At 37.9% G+C, this 25,697-nt stretch overlaps 1 protein-coding gene across 4 annotated transcripts; it reads left to right on the top strand.

The window, feature by feature from the left end:
• The first annotated feature begins 2,062 nt into the window (after positions 1-2,062).
• On the top strand, positions 2,063-22,824 carry scarb1 (scavenger receptor class B, member 1). 4 transcript variants are annotated; one of them, XM_055060722.1, is made up of 14 exons: positions 2,063-2,289; positions 6,103-6,263; positions 7,168-7,309; positions 7,403-7,606; positions 7,934-8,029; positions 8,569-8,684; positions 8,767-8,933; positions 9,631-9,749; positions 16,414-16,487; positions 16,592-16,643; positions 17,697-17,843; positions 18,885-18,932; positions 20,451-20,520; positions 21,932-22,069. In XM_055060722.1, the coding sequence occupies exons 1-13, from the start codon at positions 2,170-2,172 to the stop codon at positions 20,514-20,516; spliced, it is 1,512 nt and encodes a 503-aa protein (XP_054916697.1). In that variant the 5' UTR covers positions 2,063-2,169; the 3' UTR covers positions 20,517-20,520; positions 21,932-22,069. The 4 variants fall into 4 exon arrangements, with proteins under 4 accessions (XP_054916697.1, XP_054916696.1, XP_054916699.1 ...); XM_055060721.1 differs by lacking the exon at positions 2,063-2,289 and adding an exon at positions 4,012-4,343; XM_055060724.1 differs by lacking the exons at positions 2,063-2,289; positions 18,885-18,932 and adding an exon at positions 4,012-4,343.
• Positions 22,825-25,697: the final 2,873 nt, after the last annotated feature.

Raw genomic sequence — 25,697 nt, 5'->3', positions numbered from 1 at the left:
TCATAAATTATGTTGGAGACACAAAGTTCTGAGAATATTATATTCCTCAAATTTTTTTTTCTTTTCAAATTTCCACCTAAACACAAAAAGAACAATTCATTCACAGCTTTCAAAAATGCATGCTTTCAAATATCTTCAAATAAAAAACAAAAACCCAATATATTTGTATTAACTCATAACTACTGAAAAGAAAAAAAAAGTCTTACATTTTTCACCAAACTTGTTATAAACATTATTATCTCTTCAAATATTGTTTAAGCAAGGTTTACATTTAATGAAAAACAGGCTGGTCTCCTCTATACCAGTGTTGATGTTTAGCTTTCCTCAGGAACAAGACAGATTACAATCTGCTATGATTATGAGTACAACATAAGCAACTGAATGTGTTATATATTTGTAGAGAACCCTGAACTGATTGATAGCAGTTTGTAATAAGTCAGTGAACTGTGACAGCACCAGGACAAATCAGCAGCAGCAGAACCTCAGCCTGTAGGGGAATGGAAGAACCCTCATCTAATGGGCAGAGAGTGAGCTGAAATGTGAACAGACAAACCTTAAATGTCATCCAAATCTGCTCAAACGGGTGATGGCTGGAGGCAAAACCTTCTATGGGATACTATCGACTCCATCAATAAATCTCTTTGATCTTCCGATGGGTCTTCTGGACTTATTGACATTTTTGTGGCTGGAACCCACAAAGAGCAACTCAGACGTCATTCCTTCTGTAGATTTTCAAGCGATCGTCAGTTTGCCTGGAGCCGTGATGTTTGTGGATTATATGTGGTTAACTGCCGACTGTCTCAAAGCGGTGGCGCTGCAGCGTGAAATGACACATCCTCTTTCAAAGAACCTTGGACTTCGCTGTTCGGATTTTGGGTTGCAGGAGAATCAAAATTGTTTTAGAAAAATTGTGCATTTGTAGTCATGTGCTTGCTTTATAGGTGCATCATTGTTCAAATGAGAGACATTATTGTTATATGAGTGCATAGGTCCAAAGAGCCCAAAAGCAGGGACTTTAGTCAACCTAATCCTAAGCAATTATTAAATTATAATCACATTTCTCCTGCCTGCTTAGCCTGTTGCTATTGCAACCTTACCTAAATCTACAAGTCAAAACAAGGAAGACGTCCAGAGTCCAGATGATAAAATAGAGATGTTCAAACCCCTGTGAAATTATTAGGTTAATGTAGTGCATCAATCTGCCCTAATCTGTCACTTTCAATACAAAGTATGAGGGACTGCATGGCATTGCAGTTGTTAACAATACTGCCTTGCATGAAGCTTGCAGGTTCTCCCTGTGCATGTAAACCAACTTACCAAGGACAACCAGGAATTGATATATTACTCAGAAGTCTATTTCCTGTGGACAGTTTGTGATGCAGAAATGGTAGAAATGTCCTCTAACAAGTGATCCACTCCCATGTTTGCGATCACATGAAGGAGGCGTTTTACGGAATATCTCGGCAGAGTTCGGGTCGTTGAGCTCTAGTGTTTTTGAAAATGATAAATTCCACCGACAGGCTGGAAAAATCCAGTTAAAGATTGCTGAGTGGGGTAAATTCCTGCCTGTTGTTTTGCATTGATAGAGGAATCAAAGTTCCTGAGTAATGCCTACTTTACCTTTTTAATTGCAGCAAACAGAAATAGACACGTAGGATTTAAAGCAACCTTACAGAAAACCCCCCACTTCTGTGCTATGACTGAGTATTTTGCAATCTGCCGTTGTGTTTGATTCACTTTTCTAAACTTGTTTGTGCACTCAAGTTATCTTCTGTCCCCTTGGGACTCTTCCACCGGCTAACTTGTGTCTCAAAGTTCATCTGACAAACCAACAGACGCACAGCAGTATCAACTTTATCATTGCTAGGTAAACCGTCCAAACAAAGTTCCCTAAAATAGACATTGACAGCTACAGCAGTCATCTGACTAAAATGTGACTTGGACGCATTTGCATGGATTTTAAAATGAAGATAGGTTGAGGTTTTGGCCCAGGATGTGGGGCGGGAGCCCCGAAGGGTCCGCTGAGTATAAAACAAGCTCAACAGCCCAACGGCAGTTTCCTTCGACTTCACTGTTGTTCATGTTTGGAGCTTAAGACAAAGCACTCTCATTTTTTTTGCCACACTTCTTATTTTCACACACACACTGCTGATTATTGGTGCCAAAACAATGGCCACTGATAAATCCAAAGTAGCCATTGGATTTATAGCTGCAGGCGCTCTGACTCTGATGTTTGGAATCATTTCAGCAATTATTGGGCCAACAGTTATGAAGAATCAAGTGGTGAAGGTAAGCTGTGTTCTATACTCACTAAACTGTTTATTGCTGTTTTTTGTATATTGAATTCTCAGTAAAATCTCAGCTAAATTTTATGCATTATGTCTTCACAAAATTTTGATTTCACAAATTTACCTAAAAACTGAACTTTTAAAAATTTTGACTTATAATTTATAACAGAAATCTGCTATCAGTTTTTCAACCATTGACTTAACAAAATGTTCGGTTAACCATTTCAATGAAAGCAAAAACAGTAGATATAAAGCTATCAAGCAATTCAGAAGAATGCAAGTAAAAAAATCCCTTTGCTACCAACTAATAACGTTGTCCTTTTAGTGGGACTGAGATGAAGAAAAGTTTAAGTTTAGCTTTGTTTTTTTGACGATCTTATTGATTGTTTGGACTCTGCAGAAAAAAAAGGAAAGAATTACGGATTAATATCCGACAAGAGGTAAACGAAAAGAAAAACTACATTTTAAATTATTGGAAGCAAGACACCGAGAAGAAGAATAAATTCTCATAAGGTTTTTAAAAATAAGACTGTGCTGGATACCTAAAACACTTCTGTTTGCCAGAATAAATGAGCTGCTTTCTGATCCAGATCCATCTTTATGTCAAAGAATCTAAATGCCTTGAGCTTCACAGATACCGACTTTGACAGAAAGTGTTCATTTTTTATTTTACTAACAGACAAACAACCGAGTGCTTTTAGCTCCATTGCAACTCAGTAGATCTCTGCTGTCACATAAACAAAAAAACTGCAATGGAAAGAAAATAAATCAAAACACACAACATAACTTCAGCACAAAAATACAACATTTTCTTAGTCCCATTTGATACCAGTGTTGCAAAAAATTATTTTCGGTGGTGATGTGAATCTTTCCTTGAATTAATGTAATTATGAACCATTATCGATTGCACATAATGTATCCATGGCTTTCTATGGGTGTGACTTAGGATCAACATAATTATGTTACTGCTTTAGTATCAACAGTTTAATCTTAAGATTTAGCTTATAGACTATTCGAATTCACATTCCCATATCTTTTTTCATGAAGTCACTTTTGTGGTACGGTGTATGGTTATTAAAACGGTTTATCGTCAAACATAAACCAGCGTTATGCTAGAAGTTTGATATCGGTCTCTAAACATCGTGTGATCACAGTTAAGCCTGTTGCAATAATAAGCAATGAATCACATGATAAATTAATATGAGCTTGATGATTTCCATTCTGATAAGTCATATTTTTTGAAGGGTACTTCAGAGGCAATCGTTGTATAAGTTTTGCTTGTGTGTGCTGTGGACTTTGAGAGAGCGAACTGGAATTATTATCAACATGTATTTCTTGAAAATGGTCTCGAAAAAACAATATTATTGTTTATTGCATTAATTACTGGCAAAAATGTATCTTTGGCTAAAATGTTGTCATTGTAACAGATCTAGCACAAGTCTTATTTAATCTGATTTATCTTGGGTTAATTCAAACTTGTGTGTGCATGCACCCCAAAAAATAGTTCAAATGTATTCTATAAAGAGCAACGTGAGTTTTACTGACATTTTAAATAAAATTTAAATAATTTCAATAATTGAATAAACTGAAAATGTTGTGCCTCGCACTAAACAAACATCCACAGCTCCACTGGGAAGCGCAGGAACTACTCTTCCCAGAATCCTCGGCTGCTGATGTAGAGGCGTCACCATTAGACCATAAATAAGTGGGACGTGGTCTCAGATCCGGGTCGTTCATCAGAAAGGTGAATGAGCGAGCCGGTGAAACGTCAGGCTTGCGCCAGAGACGGAGCTGCTCGTCTCATGTTGAAACACCGCGGGGTCGTTTACAGGCTGCGAACTTCGTGTCGTGGCCCAGCTGGACAGCTCGCAGACAAAGAAAGCTACTTATCCGCCGTGGACACCGCCAGTGCCCTGGCAACCTGTCAGTGTCAGGATGGCTGTCAATAAATCCAAAGTCTCAGTCGGATTCATAGTCGTAGGAGTCCTGGCTGCGTTTTTCGGGACCGTTCTGGTTTTTGTGGGGCCAGTAGTCATCAATGACCAGGTAGTAAAGGTAAGGAGCGTTTAGCATGTTTACAGCCGGTGTTTTTGGTTTGCAGATGGACTGGAAGCCAAAGTTTGAGTCTCAAAGGACTTCAGAAGAGCGCGCGTGCAACCTCTGCATGATAACAGGCGCACGCGGGACTTTAATCAGCCTAGATAAAAAGAAATGAAGTAAAGCAGAAACACGAAGCTGTGTTCAGAGTGACAACTACGGAGGTTTTTTGTTTTAGCGCTAATAACTTTTTAATGTGAGCTTTAACTCAATTATTAAATTGTTAATAACGCTGACTGTGTATGAAAAGATTATAAAACCAAGCAAAACAAAATATATATATACATTTTGTAAGGGGAGAAAAAGTGATCTGTTTTAGATCATCATCTGTCAAGATGGCCTCACATAACTGAGCTGTGTGAGGCCACATGCAGCAGCTTTAGTTTGAGTTTATTCACAAAGTTCACTTTCAAGACTGCTTCAGCAGATTTCAGTTAAAGATATCTTGAGTATCTTTAACTTTAATATAAATGCTTTACATTGTGGTCTGGCCATGTTTCCAGTTCAAACATGGTTCAAAGACAGTGAAGCCATATTTGAAATTTGTCTACAAGCAAAAACATTTTTTTGCAAATGCTATTGTAACAAGAAGGTACCAACAAACAGCGTGAGCAGCACTGCAAGTGGGGAAAAAAAAAAAGATTTGTCTAAAGATGACTGGACAATGTTGGACACTTTCCACCATCATTTATTAATTTAGAAATAAATGGACTTGGAAATATAAATTTTTCTGACTTATTTCTATTAATAAAACATCATTGGAACAAAAATGGACAATAAAACAATTATGGTTGTATGGTTATACATAATTTTATAACCATATATTTATATAACCATATAGATGCAGTATATGGTTATACTCATGTGTAACCATATGTGTAACCATAGGGAATAGTCTTATGTGAGTGACTATGCAGGCTTGTCAGACACAGCATGCCTCATTTATTGGACAAAATGCAGAGAGTTTTGGACACCGGTCTACAATACAAGGAAATACAAGGAAACTTTGCCACGGTTTATGGGAGAATAATTATTTTAAAATAAATAAACACTTGAAGTCAGATGAGGATTAGAAATACCATAATTTACCTTAGATGCTAAGTACATACATATTTGACAAAATATTTGAAGGAAAGAGAGCAGATAACATTACCGAAGCTGTAAATGTGACATTTGGCTTGTTTTATAGTTTTGATAATCTTCAGTGACACAAATTCAACTGTCAGATATGTAGAGATAATAGGAAAAGTAGTTAGGTAGAAAAATGGCAATCTTGCCTTGGCAGAAAATAGAGGAAATTATTTTGAAACCATCAGAAAATGAGGAAATCACAAGATTATCCCTATGTATTTGTCAAATGTATTTTTTTTCCACACTAATGTTTGTGCATTTAATGATTAGATTTCCCTCCCTGGCAGTTACCAGTCAGAGCCAATCAGGGACCAATGGCCTCTTCATCTTAGGTCAACTGTTTGAATGCTGTAGACATTTTAAGAAACACTATAAATACATAATTAACTGTATTTTGGTTTTATTTACTGTAATCAAACAATCAAAATTTGCATTAAAAACAGTTTGTGTTTTTATTTTGTGTGTGATTAATCAAAAAAGTAACATTTTAAATTATTAGCAGTGATTGTGTTAAAATATATTTTCTGTCCATTATGACACCTTCTCCCTCACTCACTCTCTTTTTTTTTTTTTTTTGTCATGTCAGAACACCATCATTGATCCAAAGAATGACCTCTCCTACACCATGTGGAAGGACCTCCCTGTGCCCTTCTTCATGTCCATCTACTTTTTTCATGTCCTCAACCCTGAGGAGATCCTGAACGGAGAAAAGCCCATGGTGGAGCAGAGAGGACCGTATGTGTACAGGTACAGAATTGCAGCTTTGCCACTGTAACTATTACTCCTACATGTTGCCTGCATGGAATTCAACTTGCTGTGAAAGGCAGGACCAAACGTGAGAACTGCTGCTCCTTGGGAGTACACAGCAAAAACACGAAATCTTGCCAAGTCTTGGTCTAGTCCACTTGAAATAACACAAAACTAATTTACAAGTAACTTTTCAGCAAGATATCGGAGCTTGGTAATAATTCCTTAATATCGATAAAAAATACTAGTTCCACCTGCATATTATTTTACTCATAATAACGCATTTTTCCTGTTATAAATTAAAGTAATCTGCCAGTGGAATCAGTTTTCAACACAATGAAGGAATTACTGACTTAAAAGAATCTCCTACATCTTGCTTGAAAGGTGCTTTTATATCAATTTTAGGTATATTGACATTTGCATCAGAAACTAGACCAAAAATACTTGGTAAGATTTTGTGTTTTTGCAGTGTGAACATTTTAATTTAAGAAATCCACTGAGGTTAGATTTCTTTGGGCTTTGTGGAGAGAATTTTTGCATTTGATTATGTTTCCAGACATTTTGAGTTTAAAAAAAAAAAAAAAAAAAACTGTTGATGTTTAGCGCTTTTTTTGAAACGAAAGCAGCTTGTGTGACCCAGATTTTTGCTGACTGAAGTGAGTGACTTCCTGTCATGTACGGATGGGATAATATTTGACAGAGATGCATGTTTTATTATTATTTATTTCCAAGTGATTTTATGTCAAGCTGATCACAAAAAAGCTGTGAAGTCATTTCAAAAGGGTGCAGTTACTTTCACACATCTCCAGTTTTATTAAATAAAATGAAGAATTCAGAAATTGAGATTGTTTTTTTTCACACATTTGCCAGTTAGATCACTTCCTGTGTTGTTCTTATGTTCCAGAAAGCAGTGTCGGAAGGAAAACATCACTTTTCACCCCAACAACACCGTGTCCTACAGAGAATACCGCAGATACTTCTTTGACCGCTCCATGTCTGTTGGGAATGAGTCTGACGTCGTCACCATTCCCAACATGTTGGTGCTGGTATGAGAGCGTGCTGCAAAGTCTTTTCAGATTTCCCTTATTATTTCCCCCACATTCAAAGCTTTGTGTTTTGACTCCAACCCTGGTTCGCAGGGCGCAGCGGTGATGCTGGAGGACCTGCCCTATGCCGTGCGGCTGTTGATCAGCGCCACCTTCAAGACGTTCAAGGAAGGTCCTTTCCTGACCAAGACGGTGGAAGAGCTGATGTGGGGCTACGACAGCAAACTGGTCGAGTTCCTCAACAAGTACCTGCCGGGCATGCTGCCGTCCACAGGAAAGTTTGGCCTTTTTGCACAGGTGAATATTTGTTTTCTTTTCCTTTCATTTTTCTATACATTCTGTTGTGCTGCACAAAAGAACTTTATCTCAGCTTAAACCGGCAAAAACTTTAAAAATCTATTTTTCCCTAAAACACTGCTACCACACCCTCTCTGACTTGTTCACACAGTGTTTTACAAAGTGTTTTGTTCTTCTTGGCAATTGGTGGCTTTCTCTTTGAATCCCAGCCATGTTGTCGTAGCTTCAGCGTGTCTTTTTCTTCTTATATAATCAAGACACTAGAAGACTTGAGCCTTGCATTACCGCATCAGGAGGTTGGATTGTAAACATTATTTTTCTTATCAGTTTAATAACTCCAATACTGGTCTATTCACCATCCACACCGGGAGAGATGACATCAGAAACGTCCACAAGGTCGACTCCTGGAATGGCCTCACTGAGGTAGGACAAATTAAAACCACTTTCACATCAGCTCTGTTCAGCCTGGTTTAATCACACTACAGGTTGTTTGTCTCGAAAGTCCAATTGAGGTGAACTTTGTTGCAGTTTGAATACTTTTGTAAACTAGACCAGCGCAGGGCATTCTGGGTAAATGCAACCAAAGCTCGTGTAGAGCCAGCTGGAGAAATGGCTCATAGTCTGCTGCTGAAAACAAAATAGAAATCCTCCAACTGCTAAAATATGGCACTGTTCCATTTTTATTCACATTTTGGGAAGAAAAAAAGTTGCACTCAGTGTCAAATTTGGAGGTTTTTGTTCCGTTTCCTTCAATGTTCTTGTTGAAGCACCACCACAGGCGAAGGGGCTAACAGGTTTTTCAAACGGTTTGGTCGGTTTGACACAGTGCAGTGCGAAAGAGAACCGAAAACGTAACAAATATTTCAGTTTTAGACCCTGATCTAGCTCTCTATGTCACCATTTTAACTCTTTTTAATGACTGGATGCTTTTCCTACCTGACTGGATTCCCTCGTCTTAACAGCTGAGCTACTGGAGGACACCTCAGTGTAACATGATCAATGGAACAGCTGGGCAGCTGTGGCCTCCTTTTATGACAAAAGAGACCACTCTACCTTTCTACAGCCCAGACGCCTGCAGGTAGGAATACTTCCTCCACATCCTCTGTGAAACGTCTTATTTCCTGTATAATTTCCTGTATTTAATTGCACTGTTATTTTAGATCTCTGGAGCTTGTGTATCAGCGATCAGGCGTGATGAACGGCATCCCTCTGTATCGATATGTCGCTCCTAAGACCATGTTCGCGAATGGGACGGATTATCCTCCAAATGAAGGCTTCTGCCCCTGCAGGCAGTCTGGACTGCTCAACGTCAGTAGCTGCCGCTACAGTAAGTACAGGCAGAGCGTAGCATTACAAAGGTCACTGATTGACCTTTGACGTTCCTGATCTCTGTGCCTTCTGAGCTCTTTTTCTTTGTAAGCAGTACATGCAATAAGCCTAATTTCATTTTGTTGTTGTTTTCTTTTAATTACAGCAGCTTAATGAAGGCTAGTGATTAATAACTTTCTACTTCTTGGCTGATTTACGCAGAGGAGGGGAAGTAATTCTTAACGGTGAAGGGTTTTGTATCTTGTTTTCAGATTGTTTCTGTGTGTTGGTTTCTTGTTTCTTGTGTAAATGTTTCCTTTCGTCAATGTTTTTTTTACTTCTTTTAATAGAACTGTGTGTTCTGTGTTCCGTCCTGTGAAGTGGTTTGTTTATTGTGCTCATTTGTCTTAGGACAAAGGGTGAAATGCTAATTCCTGCATATTTATACTGCTACACATTGTGGTAATATTGATTAATGTGCACTGTTCTAATCAAATAAATTGAATTAAATCAAACTTCCCCTTTGAATTTAATTAAGGGGATTCCTCCTCTTCACATTAAAACATTTTTTGAGCTGGAGTCCTTATTTGCTCTCACATTTGGTTTGGGTTTCTGCACATTGCGCTTGTAGAAGAATCATATTTGCTTCAGATTTAAGTTGCTATAGCATAGTGTTCTAGAAAAATAACTGCAACATTGTTTTTGTCCATTTCTAGACTCTCCAGTCTTCATCTCTCATCCTCACTTCTTTAATGCTGATCCTGTGCTGCTGGACTACGTGCTGGGTCTTCACCCCACTGAGGAGGAGCACGGCCTTTTCATTGACATTCACCCTGTGAGTTCCCACTTACACCCACACTTAAAAATTGCCACTTTTAAGAAACTCATCAGGACTGTACCAAAAAAGTTAAAATTGCAGAGGAAGAGAAGCTTCCTCTATGCTTAGAACCACATATTGTTATGTGATTCTAAGAATTTTAAGATATTTGAGCAAGATATAAATTGTGGTGGAAAAGTTATTATAAGTTAACATCTGCTGATCATGCTATATTAAATGTTTGTGAACTCTCAGCAAAAGAACCTTTTTTGGGCTACACACACAAGGTTGGAAGTTGTTTTCCTACATCTGCACAACCAGACTGTTTCCCATGTTTTGGATCCCTCATTGTTACTCCTCTCGAGTTCAATTAAACTTAACGCAGTTCTTGATTTTCTACAGCCATTTATTTCAGACACGTTCTTCTAGGTCCTCAAAAAATGCCGTCAGAACTACAAAAAAGGTAACACAACCTAAATCAGTTCACAACAAATGGCACAATATAACAAAAGATCCATACAACAAAACTGTACCTCATTAGCTGCATCAACTCCAGAGGAATAAAGTCTAATCTTCTCACAGTCTCTCCAGCTCGCATGACCCACATGGCTCCAAATGCGCCAGCCAAAGTTCCCCGGGCAACACATGCCGCGCGGAACAAAACAAAAGTTCCCCCTCTACATTCCAATGTACACCCAACATAAAACCAATAAAATTACTACTGCCACCTTAAACATAAAAAACAAAAATAAAAAACAAGAGGCAGTTGTCCTGACAGCAGCCACACTCATCCTTGCTATAAAACTCACGTGTTGACTCTGACTGGTAGAGCTTTGCATTCAGGACTTCTCCATTTTTGATTGTCTTCTCCATAATTGTGCACAGGCTCTGGATTCTGTACAATATACATATCAACCTGACTGTGTGATTTCAACTAACAGTGCTTGGAAATGATTTTTTTTCCACAAGATAAATACATTCTCAGAAGGATTTGAGTCAAAACTTTTCAGCTGTGCCTGGATTTCTTCTTGGCTACTGAGGAGTATAGAGCAGCAAAGGACTTACACAAACACCTCATCACAGATGGCTCCACTTCTCCTTGGAACGTAAAAAAAAAAAAAAATGCTGCCAATGAAACATTTGGAGAACATGCTTTTCTATTACAACATCGAAAATGTTTAGGAAAAACAAATGTTTTTCTACATTTAAATGTGATGATACTGTATGTTTGGTCATAGCCAAAAAACAATTTGAAACCCAAACCTATAACAGACCAAGAGTGACAGGGGTCACTAAAACGGTATCAGGCTCTGAGTCTACTGGGTGCCAGGGTGTCAATAGATTTATGTCTCAGGGTGCATTCCCATTCTAGAACTCTTGTTCGTTTGCCTAGAAAGTACAGTTCGTTTGTGAAGGTGTGAACATGCAGTCCAACTAAAAAAAAAAACCCTCTGTGGTTAAGTGAATGCTGGTGCGGTTTGAATACATATAGGAATGCCAAGACGGCCAGAGACTGCTTTAAAAGCAGCAAGTGGACTGCAGCCCATGGGATTGTAGGTAAATAAAATCAAAGCAAATGTGTGAGTCCAGCCATGGCAGGGGAAATGAGGAAAACAAGAGAGATCCTACAACTGCTAAAATCTGACACCATTTTATTTTTGTTTGCATTTCATGAATAAGGAAGTTGTGCTCAATTCTTCAGATCTCAGTTTTTGTGTCATTTCCTTCAGTTGTTCTTGGTGCAGCGCCACCAGAGGCGAGGGTAGGAGCAGGTTTTTTTAAAGGGTTGACACAGTGCAGTGTGGAAACGCACCAGATGAAAATGTAACAAATGTAGCAACTTAGTCTACCGGACCATCAGGTGTGAAGGCACCTGATAGCAGCATATTGAAGGCAAGTGATTAATAACTAGCCGTGATGTATAAAATGTGCCAGCTCAATTATGAAGTCTATGAAACTTATTGGATGTCACATCCACTGCTCTTAACAGAGCCAGCTGGAAAATTAGACTTTCATCAAACTGTGTGGGGAGAAACTTCGCCAATAATAAAATGTCTGATGCCTTCCTTTTCTTCCAACTTTAATTGCAATTTTCAGAAATGTGACCAACACAGATTTAACAATGTTGCTCACTTCTTCCCCTGCTATTGCTAAGCTACAGGCAGACTACAATTCTAGAACAAGGCAGAAAATCTACGTTTCGTTCACAATTTCTCCTTTTGTTTGATGAGTGGCTGATCTAGCTCAATGGGACAAATCCCAGACTGAGCCCCAAAGGTTCAGGAGAATCGAGTGGAATTGCATAAGAAAGGCTACCGGAATATGAACTCAAACTGCTGATCAAACATTCAAACCTCTGATGTCTTAGACGTTTGCTGCTGGGATCTTGGACAAAGATAGTCTGATTGCAATCATGGATTAATTGTGTCATGGTCAACTGCAGGCCTGTTTTTGCTGCTGAAGATGAGTAAAATCTTTAGATGGAATTTTATTTTTCATTGTACCATTCTTATGACTTCAGAAGTTAGCATCATTTCTAAATTCAAGGTCTTATCAGATTTATTTGATAAGACATGAACAGAACAGCAGCAGCTTGTGTCCTCGTGCTTATAGTGTGAACTAATTTGCAGCACTTGTCCCTAAATACTCTTATTAAACAGTATATCTAAACTATTAGAAAGTGAATGACAATGACACAATATGATGATCAGAATGTGTCGTTGTGTTGTAGCCGGTCAACAGTGAGAGCGGTTTGGTGATGAGCAGACAAACATAGAGAATGAGGTTTGAAGTTAATTTGTTTGTTTTTTTCTCTTATGGACACGTCATAGGAAAATGATTCTGGTTACATGAAATTTTGCTGCTGATAAACCTGCAAGTCAGGCTGCTGGTAGTCACACTGCTGTCTCACCTGACGCTTGATACAAGGTTTGATAGGGCAGAACACAGCTATTGCTCTTACTTAACCCTACCCGTGTAAACCTCATAAACCTTATCTTTTGACAGTGACATGGACAGTGATAAGGTAATTGGAAATTGCGCTATTTGCTTCTAATTGCCGTTGTTCGCGAGGTTGTAAAGAACTCTGATTCCAATAAAAAGATAATAATCCAGCTTTGATATGAAAGCAGATTGTGTACAAAGACGAAAGCTGAGAAGATGGAGTCAGTGTTTCTTCAAACCTTCCTCTTCTACAATGACCTGGAGTAATGAATGAAACACTCTGGGCAACATTTGCTTCTCAATATTTCTAAAATAACACCACAAAACACGAGCTGCATTTCCATTACAAATGTGCTCAAGTCAAAAAACACACAATTTTGCAATTGCTGTGTTTCCATTAAAGAAGAAATGAAATTAAAAGTGCATGTGAAAAATCTTGATTTTGCAATAAGTCATTAAAACAGCATGTAGTTCATGAAAACAGTTACATGAATTATATTCATAATTCAGCCACTTATCATCAGCCATCGGAGGAGACACTGGGGTTTTACTCAGCCTCTGGAGCTACAAGCCACTTATACTTGGGAGAGCCTACGTATGTTGCGTTTTGGAGAAATTGTAGTTGGAAATTTCTCAGAAGAACTATGGATTAAACATGTTGGAATGACACAACTTTTATGAACTGTGTGATCCCGTGAGAGCTCTCTTGGAGGCAGCTGCACAATGTCTGAAAAAAACAAAAAGAAACCATCATTCTCCTATTTCCTTTTACTACTCCTTCACTGTTTTCTCCAGTAGTATCATTGAGTGACTCGCCTGAAGCAAAAAAATGTCTCCAAGGCAACTGCATTGGAGACATTGAGACATTATAAATCAGCATTGAGAAACCGTCTCATCTCACCGCGAAAACGTTTTACTGAAAAACCTTTCCAAAACTGCCGTGTTTCCTTTAAGCGGATCTATTTTCATGATTTCAATTTGTGCACTTTTATGGTTAGTAGAAAGGCAGATAGTAATATTGATAGCAAAAGCAATCTTGGAACTCTGGTGTCTTACAGAATAAACATTTTCATGAAACACACCAGAGATTATATGAAGGTCAAGGAACACACCAGAGATTATATGATAATACTAATATAATAATATCCAATACTTTCAACATCTCAGAGCTTTGTTCAATCCACTTGGAAAGAGCATGGTACAATTATATATCTACAAAGACATGACAGATGGGAATAATTGGATCATATTTATTTTCCCCACATCTTGGCCTAGAGTTGTTGAATTATGTCATTCACAGCAGGAGATAATCTACTGGACAAGCATTCAGAGGAAGAAATGTAGGGGAGCTTTTGTTGGATGTTCCCTTGAGCTAGGGCATGCTGTGTAAACTGTTGTATTTCAGTTGCTGCATGTTGGACAATGTTGGCTTCCTCACTTGTTTTGGTGCTGTGTATTCCTATTATTGATAGTTGGAAAGCTTGTGCAAAGATCAGCAAGATTTTTCTGATATTTTTCTCCTAATTTACTAAATTCCTAGAAGATTCAACATTGGCTTCATTTACACGAGAGAAATGGACACTGGAAGTTTTTCTATGGATTTAGGTAATGTGAAATTATTCACTCAGATGGTAGTAGATAGTAGCGGATTTTTTTCACCCACATTTTCTCTGTCACCTTCTTAAACAAACACAGTTGTACTACAATGGAAAGTACTCACCTTTAATAGATTATGGAAAGTTTCAGGAAGTCATAAAATCAGTGCCAAAGTGCAGGAAAGCTTTTATAGCAGGGCATCCATGTGTACTTTATCAGGTGTGCTGATCCCCAGTTGCATTCCTTTTGTTTACCCTAATCATCCTCCCCTCACTCCCACATCTACCCTGATTTATATTGCTTTTTTATGAGAGCCACATGTCTGAGGACTGAGCCCTGCATTTTGCTGATGTCAGTTGTCTGGTTCTGAGCCTAAAGTCTGGACTGAGGTGTGTCACAGTTTGTTCTGCCAGAAAAATGTCCAGGGCATTGTGTCTTATTTGTCTTCCAAGTGTCACAAGCCATAACAATCCTGTTTCTTGGGGGGTTTGGAAGGAATACCAGTGCAACTTCCATTAGTTCCAACATAAAGTGCACCTTCCAACTGTCCCATTTTCTGTCAGCAGAATGTTTTAGTGCATTTTCAAGTCTGTGTGTTCCTTTCATTCAGTAGGGGTTGGGACCTTGGAGTTTGCTCAGAGGCCGTTTTTTGATTAACACAAACCTCCACTGAGTCAAGTGAGACCTGCAGTGCTTCAGATGTTGTCCTCACTTCTTTTGTAAAATTCTTGGGGGAGCTGTCACTGCTGTCTTGCAGTAATTTTAATAAGCTGGCTTCTCTGTATGCGATAATTGATCTAACTGGAGTTTCAAAACCTTAGAAGTGATTTTCTAACTTTTCAAGACTGATGGACAATGACTTTGTAATATCCCACTTATTGTCAAGTCAAGAAAAGCATACAATATGGGCTCTACGTAGCTGTGGTTCCATTACAAACGTACCCCAAACTTTGCCAATATTCTGCTAATGCCAAAAAAATGATTTCAATTAAATAGCAAATGCCATTAAAGTCACATTACAAAGTTTGCTCATGTGATGTCATTAAAAAAAACATGCCGCGCTAGCATCCACCAACTACGTACTGTTGTCTCCTTTGTGGGTTGCATCAGTGGCAACATCCAGTTGTTGATCATGTGACTCATGGGATGCACAAAATGTGTTTCCATTGCAGTTTTCCAAAACAAACCAATTTTGGTATGGCTAAATAGACACCAGCAATTATATGGTCAATGGAAATGCTGATAGTGGCGTCAGGCAGTGGAGCTATAACACTATCCTTCTTCATAATCCATGTGGTGGCAGCTCAAAGATTGACTAAGAGGCTCAACATCGACTGGATCAATAATCAACCTTGTTGATCACAAGTCTGAAGCTTCACCTTTATTTGCAAAAGAATAAAGAATTGATCAGAAAGAACATTTTTTTCAACTGAAGGCAAGATATTAAAAAGTGCTTCTCCAATCTCTTCCCCTCAACCCTCACGGAAGAAACCACAGACATTGCTCAGTCCATTAGGTAGTGTTAAGCTCGCCTGAATGAATATAGCACATTACTTCCAGTTTCCTTCAAAATAAAGAGGAGGTTTTTTTTCCAAGACGAAACCCATATAAAAAATAATGATCCTAAATGAATTCAACTTTTCTGGCAGGTTATGCAGACAAGCCACATCCCCCCACAACTTTGGTAGCTTGCTAGGTCACTGAAGCCTGAGCTTGCTTTTGGGCTTTTCTTTTCTGCATATTGGAGGAACCCTGTGAATATTTGAAACTGTCAAAGTGTTTTTCACTGGTGAATAATCTTTCTCTACTCTAAATTATGATCTCCAGATATCTGCTAATGGTTTCCCTGTTTGATAGATAAACAATAGTTGTTTTGCTAAGGTTGTTGCTGACGTCTTTCCCCCTTCACAGCATGTCCACACTCACACTAGGCTTGAGACCTGCTTTCCTTTTAAAATGCTTATGTTTCCCATCCATGATAAGAATTTCCTCCTTTTCTTTACCACGTATGGCCCTTGCTTAGAAATTAGCATTGTTCAGCTTTTTGTTTATAGCATAATTACTGATAACTAAAAATCCACATGGATTTTATTCTCCCTATGTGACTTCTGTTTTGTGTGTGTGTGTGTGTGTGTGTGTACAGCTCACAGGTGTCCCTCTGAATGTGTCCATACGCCTCCAGCTTAACCTCTACATGAAGAGAGTATCAGGAATTACGTAAGACTTATGAATTGTCACATCATCCATTTTGTCACCTATTGTACATTTTACAATCTTCTTATTTTAGTGGTGTTTGAAGTTTTATGTTCTTGACCTTGTAGAGAAACTGGAAAGATTTCTGAGGTGGTGATGCCCCTGCTGTGGTTTGAGGAGGTAAGCTGCTGCTGATGTGCATCTTGAGAGGCTAATGCCTACAGATCCACTCAATAAGTTAGAATGTTATAAAAAGTACATTTATTTTAGGAACTTTATCACATTTTATAGTGTATTTTTATATAGATGGATGTTTGAAAGTAGATGCAGCAACATGGACTTAGAATTTTATTATGACATTTTGTGGTAGTATTGGAAAAACAATTAACTTATATTATGACAAAAAGGGTATTTATTACTTATTTTTCAGGTGTTAATAGCCCCACAGACACAAACATTGTTATTGAGAAATATTTCCATTTCAAATATGTTTCTTCAGGATGCCAAAAAAAGTCTGACTTATATCACAGTAACTGCATTTATTCATAGTTTTGAATTTAGTAATACTTATCGATGCTCTTGTGAAAAACAAAAGTAGAGAAAATTGTAGAACTAACATTTTCAATTATACTGCCAGTTTTGTTTTGTTTCGTGCTTTTCTTTATAATCAGCAACTGAAATTTATCATGACAACAATCAATCAAAATTTGTAATTCCTGGAGAGACAGCAGCACATTATCCAAAAACCCCCCAAAAACAAATCATCCTCCCCCTACTTTCTGTTGTTTTCACCAGTATTAACATCCACCTGTGATCCAAAATACATTTTTCCATTTCAGTTTTGCAAAATACATCTCCCAGTGCAAGTACTTTATTGAAAAATGTCAATTTTTTTCAAAATTGGCATTTTTCCATTGAACAAATTAATTTTCCTATTTGTAATTTGCACAATTTTATGGCTAACAGAAACGGAGCAAAGCTTCGACTTTTCAGAAATTGTTAAATCTCTTTTTGGTCATTTTGGGCTGGTGAATGGAAGTTGCAGGATACAGGCTGTTTATGTCGTTAGTGGGTTTTTTTTCTTCTTAAATGTGCGTAAAATGGGAAGATGGATTTAGCTAAATATGGGACAAAACCTGAAATGCTGCAAAAAATCAACTAGAAATATCTCTTTCTGAGCCAAATCAAGAGTAAAACAGTTTTTCCTTCACTTTCATCACTTTGCCTCTGCAGAACGGATACATTGATGGACCGATCCTCACTACATTCCACACTAACCTGGTTATTCTCCCTGCTGTCATGGAGTACATACAGTACATCTTCATAGCCCTCGGCCTGCTCACCACCATAGTGGCCGTCCTGGTGTACTACAAAGTCAAAGTAAGAATCCCCAACAGTCAGCTGCTGTCATTGACACTCTGCCTGTGGCTCGCTGCATGTTTTCCAGTTAGTGGATGGAGGAAAGGAGCAGGAGAGACGACACTGAGGATCAATGGCATTATTAGGCTTTTCATAAATGCACGATACGCTGAGGATGCATTTATAAGTCTGCAGCAACTTTGTGTATTGTCAATTTTAGCCAGATGCAGAACAGGCGTCTGGCTAAAATTATTCCCCAAATAATTGTGGGAATTATTTCCCACAAAGAAAAATATTTCCATCACAGCTGTTTGTGAAGATGCACAGTCACTCCTGCTCATTCCAGGATCAAGCTTTGTTTGTCTACAAGTTAAACTATGAACCCTGCTTTGACTAACCTGACGAGGAGAGTAAAAAGTCCAAATCTCTCCAGTGTTGCTGGCTGTTGAAACCCGTCCTCCCCAACTGCTGTTGATTATTCTTCCTGCCTGTTTATCTCATCATCGTTAACTCGTAAACGAGAGCCTATCAGTTATGGCTTAATTAGTGGGTGACATTACGCAGTAGTGTTAATCAGAAAGGCCAAAGTCATCCATGCTGATAGCAGAACAGGGAACACATGAGAGCAGATTTGGTTCTTCTGCTTTGTTATTGTGTTCTTTACTGAACATGTTTTAGTTGTTTTAGCAATTTATAGCGCAGACTAATGTTGTCATCACTAATAAATTCCTCAACGATCAAAAACCAACAGATAAAACGAGCTGGTGCAGTCCATCAGTAAAGTGTCAGTCTTATCTCCGTCATTCCGTTGTGTTATGAAACGAGTCATGTGTAGTGTTGTAAAATAACTTAAAAAAGCTTTGAAGGTTAATCAGTAAAAGTTCCAATTTAGTCAGTGTAATGTTAACAGTGCATACTATTTTTGTGGTAGGTATTGTATTTGTTGCAGACAGCCAGCAACCAGCATGGAAAATAAAACAAAATTTAATATTTTACTGAAATCTCATACTGAAGTGCAAAAGATTTGAATGTGTTTGACAAAAGTTCTTCGTTTGCTTTCAGAAGTCTAGAAATAGAGCAGCGACTTCTCCATTCTTTGAGAATTCTTGGGTTTGTACAATCGCCTCATACAAATCATCCAAATTAACAGACAGCTTTTCAACTTAAAATCTTTGACTTTTAAACTTTAATAATCAGGTTGATATGAAACATATTTTTCAAAATTTTATTTCCAAATCATTGCAGACGTTTTTGATTGTCAGTTAATCTGGGGCTTTAAAATCGAAAGGTAGAAAAAAGGTCCAATGGCAGCTTTTTGATAAATTGGAGGTCCATAATTAGGCTTGGTTTATTATAAATGGATATTTGTTTCACTGTGAAGCAATGAACTTTCAGACGCTCTCTTATGCACAGTATGAACAGTAATTCACATAAGAACTGGACATTGAACCTCCCCTCCAGTAGGACTGGGCAATTATCAGGTTCAACAAGGTGAGGATTCAACCAAGTGGTGCCAAAACATTTTTTTTAGTTTCTGTTTCAGTATTATAAATTGGATAATGTGGCCAATCCTTACTTCTGTGAATTACAGTAACCATTAGTTAGTTAAACCTTTCATACTTCCTGTAGTGAGAAATAGACCAGAGTGGCCTCTGGGTAGAAATGCATTCACTAAAGGACTGCCGTACATTTTGGGCAATAAAATATTATCTTATTTAAAAAAGAAATTTGCTTTTTTTTACAATAATTTTAACCCAGTGAAACTTAAACTGTGGCACTTGAAAGGTTGGGTAGGACAAAAGATTTTTTTCATCTTAAATGTATTTATTGTGCAGGTTTGGTTCACATCCTGCTCTGAAAGTATTGTTTTTTTTCAGCAAATGACACATTTCTTGAGCCTATTATTATTACCCTAACAATAATCGATTAATTGTTAATCGATTAATTAACAATTAATCGATTAATTGTTTATGTTAATCGATCAGTAAACCTCACAAAATGTATGAACTCTTTGTATTTCTAACCTGGTAGTTTGGGAAGGAAAGTAATGGAGCCACAATTGATGGCTGACTGTGATTAGGTCAGGCTGACTTTACCTGTAGTTCTATTCCTCTGCTGTTTTGGGAAGCACGGTTCTGCTGAGGCTTTAAAGAAAAAGAACAGTGCCATGTCTTATTTAGTCATGGCTATAATGCGTCAAAAGATTTCCTTGGTTACAGAAGGCAAAAAATGATAATTTCCTGTTTCCATATCCCAAGCAGTCCCATAATGCAACTAGGAATGAAAATCTTTGTGAGTGATGTGGAGTTTGTTTGTTTTAGATGAAACTGGGAGAAATCGCACGATGTACTCTATAACAGGAAGAACCTAAAATAAGAAAATCGCTTCATTTCTTAACATACAGAGTTGCATCATAATTCATATATAAATTGTTCCAAACCATCACTGCTTGGAAATCCTTCTGACTTCCGACTAATCACGCCTGAGATATAACCAATTGCCTGCCCTCGTAATTCACTGCATGACACACTCAATTGCCCACAGAAAATAATCTGTGCATGGACAATCCCTGAAATCAATTTTTTTTTCTAATTGACCCATTTGTAAGGTAATTTGATCATCTTTTAGGCAACCAGTAGTGAGCAGGATAAAGGCTCACATGGCTTTGAAACACAGGACAAAAGTATGAGGTAATCAGGTATGTTCACACTCACAGGCATTGGGAGTAATTACTAATGTCCAACACCTGCAGGGGAAATAAACACAATGTCTGCTTTTGTTTTTCACAAAAAACAATTGTGTTTTGTGTCACTGTTGCTGTGTATGTTTTCTTGCATGATGGCAGCTCTTATACAGGGGGTAACACTGGACCTGACCTAATCATTCACAAGAAAACTAGATTTGCTTTTAGTGCTTGGCTAAAAACAAACAAGGTTAGGACTAGCATTCCTATTCCTGTTGCAAACAGAAACTATTTAGTAGTTCATTTGTGTTTGAAATAAATGGGAGGTTGAAACTTCTATGATGCTATTTCTTCGATTTTCCTTGAATTCTGCTTTTAAAGGTGGTCACAGTCTCCAGAAGGTTGTGTGATGACTGTGCAGAAAAAAAAAGAAAAGAAAACAGTCATTTCATAACTTCTAACTAGTGGGTCAACATAATTAACCAGGCTTATCAAGCCAGTTATTTTTATTTAACTGTATCAGTCAAGATGTCTCCCAAGATATACTGACTGGTTGAGTTTGGAGAGTATGCATTCACATAACTCCAACTGTTGTGGGATTTCCAGGGAAACAGGATGGAGCTGATGTAAGATAATCACTTTGATTTATACCCTTGGATTTTGTATATGTTAACCAAACTTGTTTACAGTATGTCGCCAGCGGGAAAGCAACACCTACAAAGCTTGCAAAGAGAATACTGATCATCTGACTGCAGCAGACCCCCATTAGAGTCAATGAATACTGAAAATCTCCTCTAAAAACAATTATAACTGCCCATTTCAATAGTTCAGACACCAAATATACCTTTATATGCTTTGAAAGCACAATAGAAACAATCTTACCACGACCACAGAGGAAAACATCCACAGTCTCCCTTTCTCTGTTCTCAGTAGTAACAGCCAATCAGCGCCAACGAGCATAAACATCGATCCTGGATTGTCTTTGTCAGCAGAAAAGCAACAGTAGTAGAACTGTGGTTTAAATTAGCAGTACAGCTGTCACACTGTTAAAACTTTTCTTGTGGTTCAGTGGTGTACAAAGAGCAGAAGGCAGTCCAGTATCATTGTTCTACACATCTGATGCTTCAGTTTGATCCCTTAGAAACCGCAACACTGCCCCTTTATAAGCTCTGGTACATCTAAATGTACCATTTTTCAGGAAATCCCTTGCTTGTTGTCCTGCTGCTTTCAGAACAGGTTAGAACTCCAACAGCCAGGCTCAAAAACTGAAAACATTTTGCATAGAGTCAACATTTTAAGATGCAGAAACCATTAAAAAAAGTTGTCTCAAAGTATTTTTACACAGAACCTCAGAGGAGCGCTTGCAAGTCTTAGCATTTAATTTCTCATGTGAACAATAAATAATTTATCTGTGTTCATCTCACAGAGAAAGACGTGCGAAGGAGACGTCTTACCGAGGACAAACACGAGCACTTCAACTCATGAACAAACCCCTCTGCTTCAAGACAAGCAACGCTGACATACTCCCTCCTCAAAAAAAAAAAAAAAATGTACTGACCCAGCTGCTCAGAATATGGAACAAGATGCACAACGCCATATTACACCAGAAGGTTTACAAAACACTCAGCCAAAGATGGTCTCTGACCTCTTAAGCTGTTTTAAATATGCAGATTTCCCACAGCTAAAATCAGCTATTTTATTTTCTTATCATTTCATCATCACCGACAGCAGTGGAGAGAAACTGCAGTGATTTTAGTTGGGATTTAGAAAAAAGCTTTAGCTTTGACTACAAGGGAGCTAATTAACATTTTTTTAGCCAGATGTTTTGTATTTTAACCACAAATGTGCCTTCATCATGGGAATTTATTGAGTGCAGTTGATCTCCTGTGCTGTTGCGTTCTGTTTACACTGAGGAATCTGGAGATGAAACTGAGCTCGTTTTTAACCATCAGCACAGTTTTGCACATACAGCCGTGACAATCATCGAGTGGAGCAGAGGAGACGCACTCCTTGTTATGTACTACTGTCTTCTGTTGGAGTTTAAATGTATATGTTCGGGACAATGCAGATAACGCTGTTTGATGTCTGGCACACGTTTATTGTGTTTAAATAATAATAAAAAAAAAGAATAAAAGAGTATGAAATAAGAGTAATAGAAATGTACTGATGTTTGACATCAGTTCAGACTAAAGTTCTCAGAGATCTTCAGTCTCTCTCTACCTTCTCATTTTCAGTTGATGTTAATTTGTACTGTCTTTTTTCATTGTGGAAGGAATAAATGTGAATAAATCACCTGAATAAAGATTTTGAAGAATTTGTCTTGTGAAGTAGAAGAGATGCATTTCTTTAAGGCCAAAAAAGTGGCATAAATAAGTTCTTTAAATGACTTTAATGTCTAGTGATCAAATTAATGCCATACCCAGTCAATGAAACTAATTCCTCTGAGGATGAGTGTGTGCTCCCCCCAGGGAGTTTAAGTCAAGTTTATTTGCATAGAGCATTTCAACAGCAAGACAGTTCAAAGTAATTTTCACCATAAGAACATAACAACAATCACTTATGAAACCAAATAGCATTATTTTCTTTAATGATGTCAAATGCAATCTTCAAACTCATCAAGAATTATCAACATTAAATATATTAACATCCATGTTTTTTAAATCAAAGCTCTAGACAGATGAGTTTTGGCCTTTATTTAAATGAACTCAGTGTTTCTGTTGTTTAGCAGTGCACAGATCAACCAGTCAAGTGTATTTGCATAGAACGTTTATTTAAAGAGCTTCATGCCATAAAAACACAAGAATTAGAGGTTAGAATAACATGCAGCCGACAATTGAGAAACCAGTGACAAATGTTCCATTTTGATGAGCGCCATCATCAAGATCTTGAAAATACCTTCCATATGTTGTCCGGCACAAAAGAATCACTGTGATAATTTCAATATTTCTATAATGAAAACATACTAACTTAAAAGCATGACTATAATTAAATAATAAGCAGTGTTACAAATTGAGATATAATTGTTAAACTGTCCAGTGTCTAGATTTGAAAGAAAAGAAGAGGGGTGCAGGCATTGTTTATAAATCAGTGTTCAAGCAGTTTTCTTCATCAATTCAAAACCGAAGCTGCAAATCTAAATATGGGAATCATACTGTCCTGGAATCAGCATGGATCCTCTGAACTGATGCACTGGAGAAAAGGTTGCAACTCCAAGTGTTGCATCTGTTTTATGGGTCTATGTTCACATTGTGGAACCCTGCCCTCCTCCTTTGCCAGAATAGTTCAACTCTCAATAAAGATGGAGAATAGAATAGAAAAACTTTGTTAATCCCATAGGGAAATTGAGGTAGTCTGTCTGTAGCTCACACAAATGTGGACATTTTGCTTCTGAGAGCAGGTTTCTGAAATAACAAGTGTCAATATTGCCATCGGCTCCTGCCCAGCTTTTACAACAGCGGTGAACCTGTGCTGCAATTATTGTCCAATCTATTTTTTTGTGGGGGTTCCAGGTTCAAGCACAGTCCTAAAAGTCTGTTAATGCTACATCCTCAAGTATAAAATCAGCTTTGGGGTTTTCAGGAGGTGGAATTCTGGCACTTGTGGTTTTTCACATGCTTCAGCCCAAATTTAATATCAATTTAAAGGCATTTTTTGAAAACTGATTTGTGGTACTTGTCACTTTCCATACTTTTCCATAAATGTTGAAATGTTTCTGTTTTCTTTCTTCTGCTTGTGTGACATGTTTAGATTCGGGGCCATTCTCCACTGGTGCACGGGAAATTTAAAAAAAGTAAAAAGGTTTTATGTAACTTAAATATTAGCTTTATATTTTTCCTCATCAACAATCCTATTTTGAAAACAATATTCTTGACTGTAGTCATTTAGTTTGAGGGCCCAGAACTGTCCGTCTGTAAACTAATTCAGCGCAGTTGCACTTTGGAAGTTGACAGCCAGGTGGCGCCACAGACGCAGTTTTGGGCCAAGGAGACTGCAGTGGAATAGCAACGCAGCAAAGGTTTTCTGACCATTACCACAGGGAAATAAAAGAGAGAAGTGAAGAAGTGAAGGTGACATTCTGCTAGTTTCTTCTCTGGCTCTCCAACTGATGCAGATCAGGGCCACTGAAAATGAGTCATATGCTCTGCACATATGCTCTGCACAAAAGTAAAAATTAATATAAATATGGAACATCTGATCTTGTGAAATACTTTGGTAGTAAATACTGTGATGTGTTCAATGAAGCTAAACACTGATGGTTTTTTTTTCTTCTTTATTTATTTTTTTTTTACACTCCCACAGAATAATAATACACAAAGCATAAATAAAAAGTTTCCACCATCTAACTCCAACAACTTCCTGCCGTCTACTTCTTGTGGCGCCGTCTGCCAGTTCTGGTCCACTGGGTTTTCTGAACCAGGACATTCAATAGAGCTTCATGTTTTCTTCAGGCCAAATGATCAAAAAACCATCAGAATCAGACATTTGAAATGTATCAGGATTCATCTTTTCACTCATTGAACTGAATCACTGTCATAAATTTAAAGTTCACTCACACTAATTGCATTGAGGCACATCTTAATAAAACACCATATGCAAAAATGACAATCATAAAACAAAAATATACACACATTTCTTTTTCTAGCTCAACTTAAATCAGGAATGAAGTCAGGTTGCTGTGAAAATGAGACATATAATAACGCAGATGAGTGTGCAGCCCTGATATTTGGTGCTGCTGCACAGACGGCCGTGTTGCTGCTCTGTAAATCCAGCCTCGGTCAAGTCCTCACTCTGGATTATTTTCCTGGCAGTTCATTTTGCTTTCCTCCTCTTCAAAGCTCTGGAGTGGCTGAGAGACGTCTCACTCTGACCAGGACTGACTCTGTCTCTGGGTTTTATCAGAAGAAATCCCAACTTGAAAAACAAGAGGATGCTGCCACACCCAGCAATCTCTTCATTAAATGTTTTTGATCTCCAGCTGACTGTCTGAGCGTGAGAGCAGAAACGATCAGGGAAGCTGCATTGAAAAGGTAAACAGGATCACTGCGGCTGCATGTCACAGATTTGTGTCCATGCAGAGATTAGAAGTCCAGCTTTATTGAGATTTCTGTTTGCTCAACGCTCATTGAGCCAACAGTAATTATTATTCAGTCATTCACAAAAAGCAGTGATGGATTATGTCGTTTTATGCAGAT

The sequence above is a fragment of the Poeciliopsis prolifica genome, unplaced genomic scaffold (genome assembly GCF_027474105.1).
Source record: "Poeciliopsis prolifica strain line A6 unplaced genomic scaffold, Auburn_PproV2 SCAFFOLD061, whole genome shotgun sequence".
Lineage (NCBI taxonomy): Eukaryota > Metazoa > Chordata > Actinopteri > Cyprinodontiformes > Poeciliidae > Poeciliopsis > Poeciliopsis prolifica.
Note: the sequence above shows the minus strand (reverse complement) of the source record. Positions and strands in the feature narration are given on the sequence as shown.

Coding starts and splice junctions, on each gene's coding strand:
- scarb1 (XM_055060722.1), top strand. CDS start 2,170: ATGGCCACTGATAAATCCAAAGTAGCCATTGGATTTATAGCTGCAGGC. Junction 8,934..9,630: donor CGTCAGTAGCTGCCGCTACA/GTAAGTACAGGC, acceptor GTCCATTTCTAG/ACTCTCCAGTCTTCATCTCT. Junction 16,644..17,696: donor CCCTGCTGTGGTTTGAGGAG/GTAAGCTGCTGC, acceptor TTGCCTCTGCAG/AACGGATACATTGATGGACC.